Raw genomic sequence first — 13,110 nt, 5'->3', positions numbered from 1 at the left:
TTAAGAATTTTGTAACCCAATATCTAAACACAGGGAAAAAGAACTTTGGACTATCACTCCAAACTGTTCTTTCTCCCTAAGAACACAGAGCACAAGCACACAATAACCAGAATAATTTTGGAAAAGTCACCATTAAAATAAAACTAGAAGTTCGCTCCAAATATAACATCTGTTGTAATGCATCCACCTTGCTCCACCCCCAGAAAGTACATATCCAGGGGGTGTTCTGGTCTGCTGAAGACTCTCTCCCTGAGTATTCTCATGTTTTCTCCCTTTGTTTTCTCACATGAGTCAGAACCTCCTTTCTTCACACCCATTCTGCCTCTGTATCCCTTGTTTATCCTTTCTTCCTCCAGCTCTTTGTTGTTTCTATTGCCTTTAGTTTCTTTCCCATTTTAGCCTATTGCTTTTGTCAGATGAGCTGACCTATTTTGTGCTGCATCTGTGCTGCAAAATGAAAGTTGTACAAAATACACAAGCAAGAAAACATTACTATCTCCTTGAAGCATTGGGGTAGCCAAAAGTGTCAAGAAAACACAGAAATTTGGCCCATGTAAAGATTTCTGCATCATTCTCTGGAACTGCTTCATTTCCCTGAGCAGGTTTTAAAGTTATGTAGTTATCTGACTGAAATTTTCCTTGGCCTGACAAACTGAAACATTTATTTTAATCTTAATGAAAAGAAAAATTATGCATAGAGGGGACAGAGCCTTCTTTTCTCTTGTCTATCCACTGGAGTTTTAAGAAATGTTTAATAATCTAACCCTTGTGTACACAAGTTATCTGGATGAAAAATACAATTTGTGTGGCAATTTCTCATACAAAACTTGAAAACAACTATTGGTACCTTGCATACAGTGAATTTAAACATTACATACCATATGTTTGTAAAAGATTGAAAAGACATTAAGATTTATCACAGGACACCTACCTCCATTCCTAACAGTTTCAGGGCTTTTGGCTGTACAAAAAAGATAGAAAAATGTTATTCCTCCCAGAAGGGTGATGAAAAAGTACAACTATATGTGTATACATGCATATATACATATATACATTTGTAATTGTGTAACATGATGTATAATATAGAGTATATAATAGACAATATATAATGTAATATAGATAAAATATATGTAATGCATTGTAATTTAATGTAATATAATATGTATACACACCAATCAAATTATTTTTTATATATATATACATATATTTAATTTGACCTTCAGTTTCACCATATTTCACCAGAAAACACAACAGAAGACACACATTTGGATTCAGGTACAAATGACAGCTGGTTTGGGGCTGTTCTAGTGAAAAAGATATAGGAATTACTGCTAAGGCATGAATGGATTTCTTTGGAGTACATCAGTATTTTGGCCATTTCCCTGGCAGACTTTCATTGACTGCTGTGAAGCTGTTTTGTATGTTGGTTCAGTATCTGTGAAATCGCTACTGAAACGCTTTTCTTGATGGAGTGATTAATGGAAAAAAGCCTCTCCCAGCAGCTACAGTTGCTACCTTTCCTCTCAAAAGTGAAGAATGAAAGTGTAGGGAAACAAACTAAGCCATTTCAGGTGGGCTGTAACTGTTTCACAGAGCTGTTGCTCTTTACAGACACTTAGAACAATATTCAGTGGTGTGTATTGCTAAAATCTGAACTGAGAGAGGAAATGAAAATGTGACCTAAAAATAGGCAAAGAAAAAAGTACAAATCTTGTGGGGAAGAACTGAAGAGAATTTTGTTCATGCTGGATTGGTTTAGCAGCATTATGGATGATGATACGTATCTTTTATGTTTTAGAAAGGTAGTAAACTTACTTTGGATTCACAGTATTGTTATCTATCAAACATGAAAACCACAAAAACACGGAACAGTGTTTTTGCCATGAGCCCATTGAGTCTGCTGGAACCACATCCAGCTAATAAAGCCAATTCTGAATTACGGGTTTCTTTGCCCTGATACCTTCAGGCCACAATCGAGAAGATGAGCCATGAGATAGGAAATGCATCTATCAAAATGCAAGTTTTTTCAAGGCTGACTCAGGGGTTCTATGGTATTATTGGTACAGGTCAAAAGACTTGTCTTTCAAAATCTGTGGATACTCATAATTACAGATTTTAGAGCCAGAGGAGACTGTTTATGTCCTGGTCTCAGCAGGGCAGCAGAACCCAGTAATTATTTCATTAAATTCATAAAAAACGTAGCCTGTATCAGTGGCTGACTTATGGTGTGCTGTGGTAAAATAGCTGCTACACACATAATGGAAATTAATCTATTGACTGAATGGTGTGTACATGCAGATCTCCCCAGCATGGAACCATCTAAGAAGTCATGGTAATCCCTACCAGTGGATGCAGTCATACAGATGGCAAATAACTTGCTCCTTACCCTCTTGGGCCCAAATAAATTGTGGTACAGTGTTCTGAACCGCTTTCGGGTGTAATTGCAGCGATATGCTCCTCCCATCAGGTACTCTATCACCAAACCAATATCAATCAGACTTATCCGATAATCAGGAGGTAAGTTTCCCTACAATGAAAATAAGAAAGATGGTGGGGGAGAAAGAAATGCTTATTACTGGTGTTGTTACATATACTTTATAATGATGTTAGAATAAAACAAATAGAAGAGTTAAAAACAGGAATGTATTATTATGCTGGTTAATTAATTCACCTTAAAATAGATCCAACCGAAACCTGGATATTCTCGCTTGGAAAGAAGACATAAGTTAAATAAGAAGGTGAAGAACTTGTTGGAAGCAACAGAAGATAACATCAGTACACAGTACTCATATTCTTCAGCTGGGGAAACAAGGAACATGACTGCAGAACAAAAAGCATGAGGATCAGCACACTTGAGAGATCACGCACAGTTGTGGGACTCTAGTCCTGCAAGACAGCACCTTTTCAGCACCATCTGTCCCCCACATCTCTTGTCCTCGCATCTCATGTCTCTGCTGACATCTCTTTGGATTGTCATCTGCACTGACCAGGCACAGTGAAGTGACATAATGAGAAATCATTTGTTCACATGGGACCAGATCCTGCATGTGATCTTCCCATCCTGCAGTGTTTCCTTCCCATGTTCCAGGAGAGGAAGGGCAGGGGGGAAAGAAATGTGTTACCTACTGTACAGAACTTATACAGTGCCTGAGTTATTATTATTGCTATTTGGTAGAGGCAAGGAGAGTCTGTTAGCATTTGTTTCTGGGGTTATGTACAAACAAACATGTATCCTTGTTTAAATTCCACACCTAGTACGAAGAAAGCATCTGTATGTATGAAAGTATGAAAGTGGTAATAAAAAAATATGGCTGGCTAATTTTTTGTGATTTTATTCAAGAAGAATACTACAGGCCTAGCAGCTTTCCTAGACCATTCCTCCTTGAATTCCCAACATATTTTACTGAAAGACCCTCCAAGCACAGTAATCTTGCTACCTAATTTCCAGCAGTGCTAAGGAGATTGTGCCCCAAGAGCGGAACTGTGCTTGTGATGAGGGTCATGAGCAGGATCCTGGAAAAAATGCTTACATACTTGCTCTTCCATTTCTTTTCCTTTCTTATCCTCTGTTGAATATAATATATATACACAGTGTTTTCAGCATGCATCTTTTTTTTTTTTTTTGAATGGAAAAAGAATAATAAATACATCCGTGTCTTATTGCTCTCACTTTGTGAACTCCCTTGCACATGGTTTCCTTCTCTTCACTGTCAAGCCTGAAAACAGCAACACTAAGGTTATGAGCTCTCCCATACTTATGGCTTGCAAAGCTATGAAGAAAGGTCTCAGTAACAGATTGCCTTTTACTGCATATGAATCTGAGTCTGCCTTTGAGTTAACTGGGTATTTTTATTCTCTAGTAGCAGTAAGCCTGATGTGACGCCCAGCAGGCCAGAACAATTTCAGAGTGGGCTGGTCTTGTGGATGTGCCAGTGAAGCACTCCTGGGGGTCTCTGGTGATGGAAGAACAAAACCTCAGTATCGGCACATCTGTTCTTCTGTTCCCCCCCGGGAAATCCACAAGGAAAACTCTGATCCCTCTACACAAGTAAAGGGCTCACAGGAAGGGAATTCCCCCAAATGAAAGTTTGCCTCCTTCTCTAAATTGCTGCCTACAAATTATCTGGACAGTTTATGGTTCAGTAGAGCAAATCCCTACCAGAAAAGAAGACATGATTCATCAGACTGTGAACAGGTCACCCAGATCTAGAGATCTGACCAAGAACCCTGAAGATTTACAGAACCCTCTCTGTATATCATTGTGCAAGAGATGTGACTACAAATTAAAGGTGGGAAGTAAATTACCCTTCTGTGAACTGTGTGTGGTAGCCTTGGAAAAAGAGAATATTACTCTAGCAAAAAAATAACTTGTACAGTCAACATTGCAGAAAGACCAGGAATTTGTAATTGTTAGCTTCAAACTTTTTCATTGCACTGTAATAAAACGATCACATTTTCTGTAATGATACACAGCACAGATTACAGTTAACCAGTAACTCTTTTTATGTAGTCATCAAAAGAAGGTTAATAATTTGCACAGAGCAATTTTATGACTGCCGTGTCTTGCTGGAAATATCTGCATGTCTGCAGATATCTGCCTGGCTTCTCTGCAGATCTGCTTATTAGATTCAGAGCAGAGAAAGTCAAATGGAGAGCAGACAGCAACTGTTCTGCAGAAGAGATGAAATGGGTGCAAAGATCCTCCTTCCTCTTCAGCCAGGAACAGCAATGCTAATTTCCCACCCTGCTCACCGCAGTACAAGCAGCGCACTGAAAGGCTGAGAAAGGAGAGAGGGGGGTAGTGTTGTCGTGTACCATGCCTAGTAATGGGCTAGGATTCAAAAAGACAGAAGATCAAGCAAATTTAGTGGCAAAAGGTGAGCCATCTACTATCTTTCAGCAATGCCTGTTAGCATATCCCTTTGCACTCTTCCTATTCTTGGCTAATCTGATGGGTGGGGGAATCACTATGGTTTGCTGGAATGCATTTAGCTTAGCATACTTGAACCCAGCCATTTTTATTCTGAACCATTTAAACAAAAAATAATGTAAATCTAAAAACTAAATCCTGCTAGTTCTTTTGTTTGTTTGCTTGTTTTTCCCCCAACATGTTCTCTCTCCAGAATGCTTCAGGCAATGACAGTTTTACTAGAACAAGGATGAAGAAACTGGCAGAAATGGGAGTTGTACCTCCAAGACAGAGCTGTAGTTCAACAGACTCTTTCTGTCTTAATGTAAGACACTAAACCTGAATGTTTTGCTATTACTAAGTGGCAAAAAATACTTGATCAATTAAGAAAGCACAACAGGCATCAGGGTGCTGCATGTGTTAGAAAGTAGGAGTTTCTTGATATAGTTCTGATTTCTAAAATTTCATGAAGGGATTTAGATAAAAAAATTCCAATTAAGTAATAAAAGATGGATGTAAACCTCTCAGTTAATCCTGAAACACTTTACTGAAGAAAACTCACAGAATGCAGAAATACACATTTTATAGACATACACATATGTATGGCTCTATGCTAACACACAGCTGCTTTTCGAAAGTGATCAGCCCTAGTAAAGCCAATTGGAACATCCTTGTCAGAGGAGTTACGTATGTGCCAAAGCATTTGCCATATCAGCAGATACCTTGAACTAACCTGACAGTGGTAACTCTGCTTGTAAATTTAAGCACTGTGGTGCAAGTGGACCAGAACTGCTACAAGAACAGCAAAAATTGGGATGGGATTGTTCTAGTACAGCCAAGGTGGTCAGGAATGACAGAGAGGAAGGTCTCCAGCTAACAATCAATTAACCTTGTAATGTTGGGACAAGCTCTTCAGTGCTAATGCACGATTATTTTCCTGAAGAAACTTCAACTGTAAACTCTAGCTAACCAATTATAGTATTTTTTCACTTCAAGTGCATTTTTATATTCAGCAGGTACCTAGCCTCTGATTTTGCGTAAGGAAAAAAATACCTTCAAAATTCTGTATATTGCTTGTTAGTTCTCTGGGAACGTAGACATGCAATGGCAGTCCAAAAAAAAGAACGGTGAAAACTTCTATCACCCCTGAGTGTGATTAAGATATATTGATTATATACAATTTTTGGATTAAAGAAAACAAAGTATCTGTTATTTCTACTGATCTTCATTAGCTAGTTGAGCCAGGGAAGGATTTTTTTAAAAACAACCTGTAGAGGGCAGTCTCCAATTACAGACCGGTTGTCGTGCACGGCCAGTGTGTTTCTTCCTGCTTAGTCTGGATGCATCGGTTTGTACGGTCTTGGGAAAGAAGTCAGCCCTATATGTTAAAATTCTGTACCCTTGACAGAAGTTGCCAAACAGGCCATGATGCAAACGATTCTGGCAGATATGTCTCCCTGTGTAGTTATGGAATTGAGAGGACTGAAAAGAGAGGTGAGCACAGTTGTCTCTAAAGCAGGATCATTAGTAAGTATTTTGTCTTGTTAGTATATGCAGAATTTAAGTGCGCCCTGATTACTGTGAATTCTTTAAGATTGTGTCTCCAGGCCTTTACGATATGCTGCTCTGTCTAATAGTCTTCACAGTGACATTTGGAAATCCAAAGAGAAAATAAATTGTTGTTTTATATGTCTGTGCGTGTCTGTGCGCATGTACATGCACATGTGTGTCTGTAAGCTGCCACAAACAGATGTGGTAATGTGACTTCTGCTGTTCAAACTCTTTGCTTTATTAAGCAGGCAGAGTGGTCTTTTAAACAAAAAAACCAACCCTTCTAGTGATCTATACATCTGTGTAATACAATAGTAGTAAATAATGCTTCTATGGTTTGTAAACACCTATTTTCTATTTGAAAATTCACAATTATGCAGATGTAAATAAGTTTTTACAGCACACATCCTTCTAAATAGGGCAGGTTTTCAAATTACAATGTATGCATAGAAAGCGTAGAGTGTGCATATCCTTTAAGTGTTTTCTCAAGGTGACATACTACATTTTTATATTTGTATTTTGTGATACTGCAATTAAATCTGAGAGGTTAAGCATCTGGCATAAAAATATATATAAGCTCAAAAAACTAGCATCAGCAGTGTGCTCTGGTTTTCATGCATGGTGGGCCATTTAACTGTCAAATAGTATGTCAGTTAAGAAGTTATTTCCAAGGAGGTGTTTTCATTTAAACTGTTGTCAGACCTGCTGACTGATTTACAGCTTGGTTGACTGGTAAGGGATCTGCTCAGATGGCAGGGCTATGGCGAGCTATCACTTTTCTCTGAGTGAACTGCAGTTGCTTCTCATCACTGAAAAAATCAGAAATATAGCCCCAGAGGTGCAGTTTTCTGACGAAGATGCTAGAGAGCTACACCAGGCTGTTTGTTTTTAAAGCCTTTAATTACACTAATAAGAATACACATTGACTCCATGTAGTGGGAATTACTGGAGACTTTAGATATGGACAGAGGAAAGGAAGATGAATTAATGACCATAACCTAAAATTTAGCAATCACCATGGAACAAATAATGTCATTAAATTTAGTGTAAGTCTATTTAATGCCAATGTCTATCAATATATATCAGTATGTATATAAATATATATGCCAATGTATATCAACATATACCTGTGTACTGCTCATATTTGCCTATTTTGATCCACGTTTTTCAAGAGCTCCTTTAAAAATAGTCTTTTGTTATGGACTCAGAAAAAGGTATTATTTAGTCACTCAACACACAAATTTCTATGCCTTCAGAGAACTTGGGAAGGTTATGATGGGGGAGAGAAGAAGTTTGGAAAGGAATATATTTTAAAGTAAGAAGACAGATGATGCTTGTTTCAAACTCTTACAGGCATATGTATCCAGTCTAAATGCATTCTAGCTTTACTTTGCTCCATCCAAGGGGATTTGTGCATAAGAACAGTTTCAGTTTCTTGTGTAGTCATTTCACACTTTCTGATGGTCACTTAATATACTATATATAATGGAACAATGACGGTGCCATGTAACACACTAACCCAAAAAACCCACCAGAACCTCACTAAACATAAATAATGATTATTCTGTAGCATTATTTAACAGAAAGATGATATATGCCACATTGCCACTCTCCTCTCCTGGGTTGCCTTTGGTTCTGCTCAACGTGTGCTCTCTTTTCAATCTTCTATCTAGTGCCTTATACAGGAATCTTCTTTCTCAAGTAAGAAGAGGTCCCTTGAGGTCCGACTTATGTAATGTGCAAGGTTGTAATCTGCACATGCTTTGAGACAATATTCAAGCTGATGAGATCAGTTGCAGACTCAATCTCCTTATTTGATCCATATATTTAGAGGCTAAGGGATTTTCATTCATTGCTGCTGCTGTAACGCTTCTAATCCTGAACACATTGCTAAAGGTATTGGGTATCTCCACCGTGTCACTACACCTTTCTGTGTTTCTGTCCTCCCTCCTAATGGCTCTGTATAATTCAAGATGCTTGAAATTAACTTGATAAAGGGGCAGGCGAAAGGTGCACTACTTTTTCTGCTGAGGAAGATGGCTACAATATAACACACAACAGAGAATGAGGAACTATTTCAACAAACTAGGATCCAGCACAAGGATAAGGGCTATTTTACAGGCTCAGAAGTAAACTAACAACATGGAAAATAGCTTTGACAATAGTTGCGGGTATGGAAAAATACAGATAACAGCATCAATCTACATGGTATGTAAAAGCCTACAGTTATACTAGCAGAAGCGCTATTACCCAAGCATCTAAAACCACAGAGAAAGCAAGCCAGGTAACTTGCTAATTGTGCTTTGTATGCAAAAAGTTCATATTCAGTACATACAAACAGGACATTCTGTAATGGCAGGGGAAGGAGAAGGCTCTGACTGAAAGCTCATGCAGAACAGAGGCTGTATCTAGCTACAAAAAGCATTATTTCCAACCTACCGTCTATTGGACTCTTACCTTTTTGACGTCCCTGACTAGATGATACAGAGTGTTGGATGGTCCATGTCTCTGCAAAGGATAAATGAGAAAGAATAAAATAGTTTTGCATTGTCCAAAGACCTGCAAAATGTAAATGCTGAAACAGCTTTCTCACCTTAGTAGCTTAAAAATCAGGCAACTGAGAGCACTTTAATTGTACAGCGTTACTAATTAAAATAAAACCAACTACAAGAATATTATTTCACCTGACTTCTCTTTTGTACAAAACACTTCAGTAAGAAAACCACAAGAACTGCGATACTGGATGAAAACTATGGTCCTGTATACTAGATTAGGTTACTGGCTTAGGCAAAGCAGGGGCCCAGCACAACATGCACAGCCTCTAGGAGAGACTGGAAGGAAAAACAGCTGCTTAAATCTCACCCTTCCTGCAGTCAGGGTCTCCACTTTCCCTCTTGATGGCTCTGTGAGCCCCTGTGCCTGACACTGCATTTAGGCTGTCTTGTCTGAAAGCCACTAACAGCATGCACAGTCTGTGAATTTGTTTTATGTTCTTTTGCCTACCTGACATGCAAAACATCGTGCAGCAGACTCCTCAGTTTCAAGCATATGTTACATGGAGAAGTACTTTCTCTTCTGTTGTTTTTTTGACTACTGCTGATATTCTAAGAAACTTTTATTGAAGGTCTCCTTGCCTATAACTGGTGCTAGATGAGACCACTGCATACATGCAGAGTCAGTGTTTCCATATACACATGGCTCTGCACTTGCCAACACTTGATTTTATGTAACCGTATCACTGAACATGATGAGACTTTCCTGTGATTCTTCATATGCTGCTTCAGATTTGCCTACTCTGAGTAATGCTAAATCACCAGCAAACGTTGTCCCTTCAGTAGTTACTATTTTTCAAGTCATCTCTAAACAGGCTGAACAGCAGTGGTCCCAGAACAAGGTCTTGCATGACCTGGGTCATAATGTCCTTTTGTGGTGAGAACAGACCACGTATTCCTAGTCTCTGTTTTCTATCCTTCAAGCAGTTTTTAAAGCACAGGTGCCCCTTGTCTTCTATGTCATGACAGCTAAATTTCTTTAATAATCTCAGAGGTTTTCAAATATTGTCAAACAGGTTTTGCAGAAACAGGTGGACAAACTGCAACATCCTTATTCTCCTGCATGTTGACTTCAGAAATTGTAAAAGATTTCTAAGGCTTAACATTCCACTACAGACGCCAGCTGAATTTTTTTTTTGACGTAAAATTGATCCCCTTGTCTATTAATTCTATTATTTATTGCATTTTTACAAATTTGCCACGGCAGAAGTCAGATTCGCTGGTTTGTAGGTTCCCAGGTCACTCTCAGGCTCATGTTGAAATTTGGTATTTTTTAACTGGCCTTGTAATTTTCTTGGTGCTAAGGCTATCGTAGGTGCATTCATTAGGTCATATATCATAAATGGTAGTTTAGGCATTTCACAGTCTGGATCTTTTGGAATTCTTGCATGAATAATTTATGGTGATTTCTATAGCTCACAACAAATACGTTCAAAAAGGCCTTCTTTAAGCTGTAGAACTGAAGACTTTCCTCAGACTCTTTCCCTGTAAAAATTGGCTTTGATACAAGAACTACAGTGCTTATCTCTGTAGCAAGAAAACTCATAGGCTTTCTATTTTTAATACACAAGCACTAATTGATAGGCAAAGTTTAAGCTGATCAAAGATCAGATGGGAATCTGTCTCAAGGGTGGCACACATACCTGTTCCTCTATATTTTGCACAAATATAATAAATTCTTTTCATATTTGATATTCAAAAGACTGACTTCTGGTCACCATCAGTGTGAAACATCTCTGGATAACAGCCCAGAGTGGCAGCTTATGATGGCAGAGCTTTGAAGAGTACTGGCAGAAAAAACTTTTTGAAAAGGGCTATGCACTGTATCACAGCCTCTCTCCAGCAGACAGAACCAGCAGCCCTAAGAACTAAACAATTTAGTAATAGATTTTTTCCATACCAGTTAGCAATTTGAACTTACTGGTTTCTCTCCATAGGCAATAAGGATGTGATGTGGATGCTGGAATTTCTTTTGCCGTTGAGAATGCAGAAGCAATTTGAACCTGTGCAGTTTTATGTTCATTTTAAGGGCAAAGATAGAAAACTTGCATACAGGTTTTTAAAAGCCCCAACTATAATTTTTGGAACATTCCATGAGCACATGGGGAAGTCCTTCACTCTAATAGACCTGCTGAAATCATCAGATTTGATCTTTAAATTCAGAATATTATGCCAAGAAGTTTCCTTCTATTTGCTTTCTAGTGGCTAAGTTTAACAGTTGCATCATTTTCCCCCAAACCATAAGGGCTTATACTGTCAGGAGTCATGTATTACCATCCTACAGATCCGAACTTGCCAGTTACTGTCTTCCAGCCAGTGCCATCTGCCTATATCTCAGTCTATCATATTGGAATTACAATGACCAGAAATCAGCTGGTACTGTGAGGGGCTTAATCCACATTTTAGAAAATCCGTACAGCAGATTAGGTAGGTGGGCAAGACACAGCGTGTTCCATTATATGACAGAGAAAGCTAAGACACCATGTGGATGTCTAACGTGGAAGATTTCCGCAGCAGGTGTTGGCTGCCTTGTGCATCATCATGTGTTGTAACATGAGTGGGAGCTAGAACAATAAATATAGAGATGTAAAATTTGCCTTAGGTTGGCCCTACCGTATTGTACAATTCTTCTAGCCGGGAGATGGTGAGAAAACGATGCATGCTTACTCCATTTTCTATGAGTAATTTCACAAAATCCACTCTGTCCAACACCAGTGCATCCAGCATTGCTTGCTCAAGGGAGCCCACCTGCAAAGCATGCAATTAATACAGGCCATTCCTGCTATTGCAGGCTGTATCCAGCTGGTCCCGTCACCCTGGAACAAGCAGAGAATCCTGAAAAAATTCTGAGGTTTGCTCTGCTAAGCTTAAAGTGGGATTAATCACAATTTTAGTCTATATTGCTCTGAGTCAGGGCAGCATTTAAAAAATGAGTGTCAGAGTGTTAAAATCAACATACTCTAGGAAATCCAGATTAAGATCAAGGGACTGGAACCCAAGAAACTTGTGACCACACTTTCATGCTATTCACCATCTCATTATTATCTTTACCTCTTGCTTTCCTGACAAACACTTTATTTACATTGGGTATATTTGTTGTATGCACACACACTCGATTTCAGTCAGTCTTTACCAGCTTTTTCGTCTGTTCATGGTGTGGAAACTCAGGGAAACTTTGACACCCAGGAAGCAGAAATAGCTTTGAAGCTTGAAGACAATTAGCATTTCTTTGAAGGGCCAAATGCAAGAGGTCTTCTTATGCAAAACCTCTCCTTTTCTGTCTCTAGCGGGTTGGTGGGGAGTTAGAAGGATGAGAAATTATCTCATACTTCCAGCTTTTAGCTTGCAAAATGATTGCAGCTTGCAGCATTTCAGCAAATTTTTGCTATAATGTGGTGATGGAGTAATAACGGTAAGGACAGTTTAGTACCATTAAAATCCCTCCCGTATTTTGGTACATACTTATGGCCAATATTGAAGACAGGATAAATAGTCCTGTTCACTCCATACATGAAAAGGCAAGGATATTCCAAACTAGCTTTACCAGAAAGTACAGTTAAAGCAAGGATATTTAAACAGAAGCTTTTGCTTTTGTTACAGTTTTTCTGTGGGGAGTTGTAAGTGCTCATGTAATGATAGCATAAGAAATTTTCATGATGGTCACAAAATAAATATCACAGTAATGAATATTGTGATCCAATTAAACCTTCTGAATGAAGACAAAATGGGCTTTAAGGAGCTACAGATAGAGACAGAGTCCTTCTGTTTTTTCCTGGGTGACTTCCACCACTGTAAAAACTGCAGCACAAGTTGGGACTTGGCTACTCCTCCTCTGCCCCACATCGCATTCTATATTCTCTCTATATAGAATATTATATATTCTACATAAATAACCCCTCTATTTACAACCCTCCCACTCCTGCAGGGAAGCTCTGCCCATGGTGTCCCCAGGGGAACGGTGCTGGCCAGAGAGCCTGTCCCCACAGCTGGCAGCTGGAGCATAGGATGGGGCAGATGTGAAGCAGGTAAATTGATGCAGGCAGAGCAGCACTGGGCACAAAATTAACGCCAGCTCAGGTCTGGAGCCACAGCACTTAT

General features: G+C 38.9%; 1 protein-coding gene across 3 annotated transcripts in view; it reads right to left on the bottom strand.

Annotated features, from left to right (window-relative positions):
* The window catches only part of TRPM3 (transient receptor potential cation channel subfamily M member 3), a 309,277-nt gene that overhangs the window by 58,968 nt on the left and 237,199 nt on the right, over nt 1-13,110 (bottom strand). For all 3 annotated transcript variants that reach the window (XM_080371682.1, XM_080371684.1, XM_080371683.1), the window contains exons 11-14: nt 11,626-11,760; nt 8,918-8,968; nt 2,387-2,527; nt 932-961 (exon numbers count right to left, since the gene is read on the bottom strand). In XM_080371682.1, coding sequence (XP_080227808.1) covers nt 932-961; nt 2,387-2,527; nt 8,918-8,968; nt 11,626-11,760 — 357 coding nt within the window. The remainder of the gene's footprint in view (nt 1-931; nt 962-2,386; nt 2,528-8,917; nt 8,969-11,625; nt 11,761-13,110) is intronic.

This window comes from Falco punctatus (genome assembly GCF_963210335.1).
Source record: "Falco punctatus genome assembly, chromosome: Z".
NCBI lineage: Eukaryota > Metazoa > Chordata > Aves > Falconiformes > Falconidae > Falco > Falco punctatus.
This window is presented reverse-complemented; position numbering and strand designations above follow the sequence as displayed.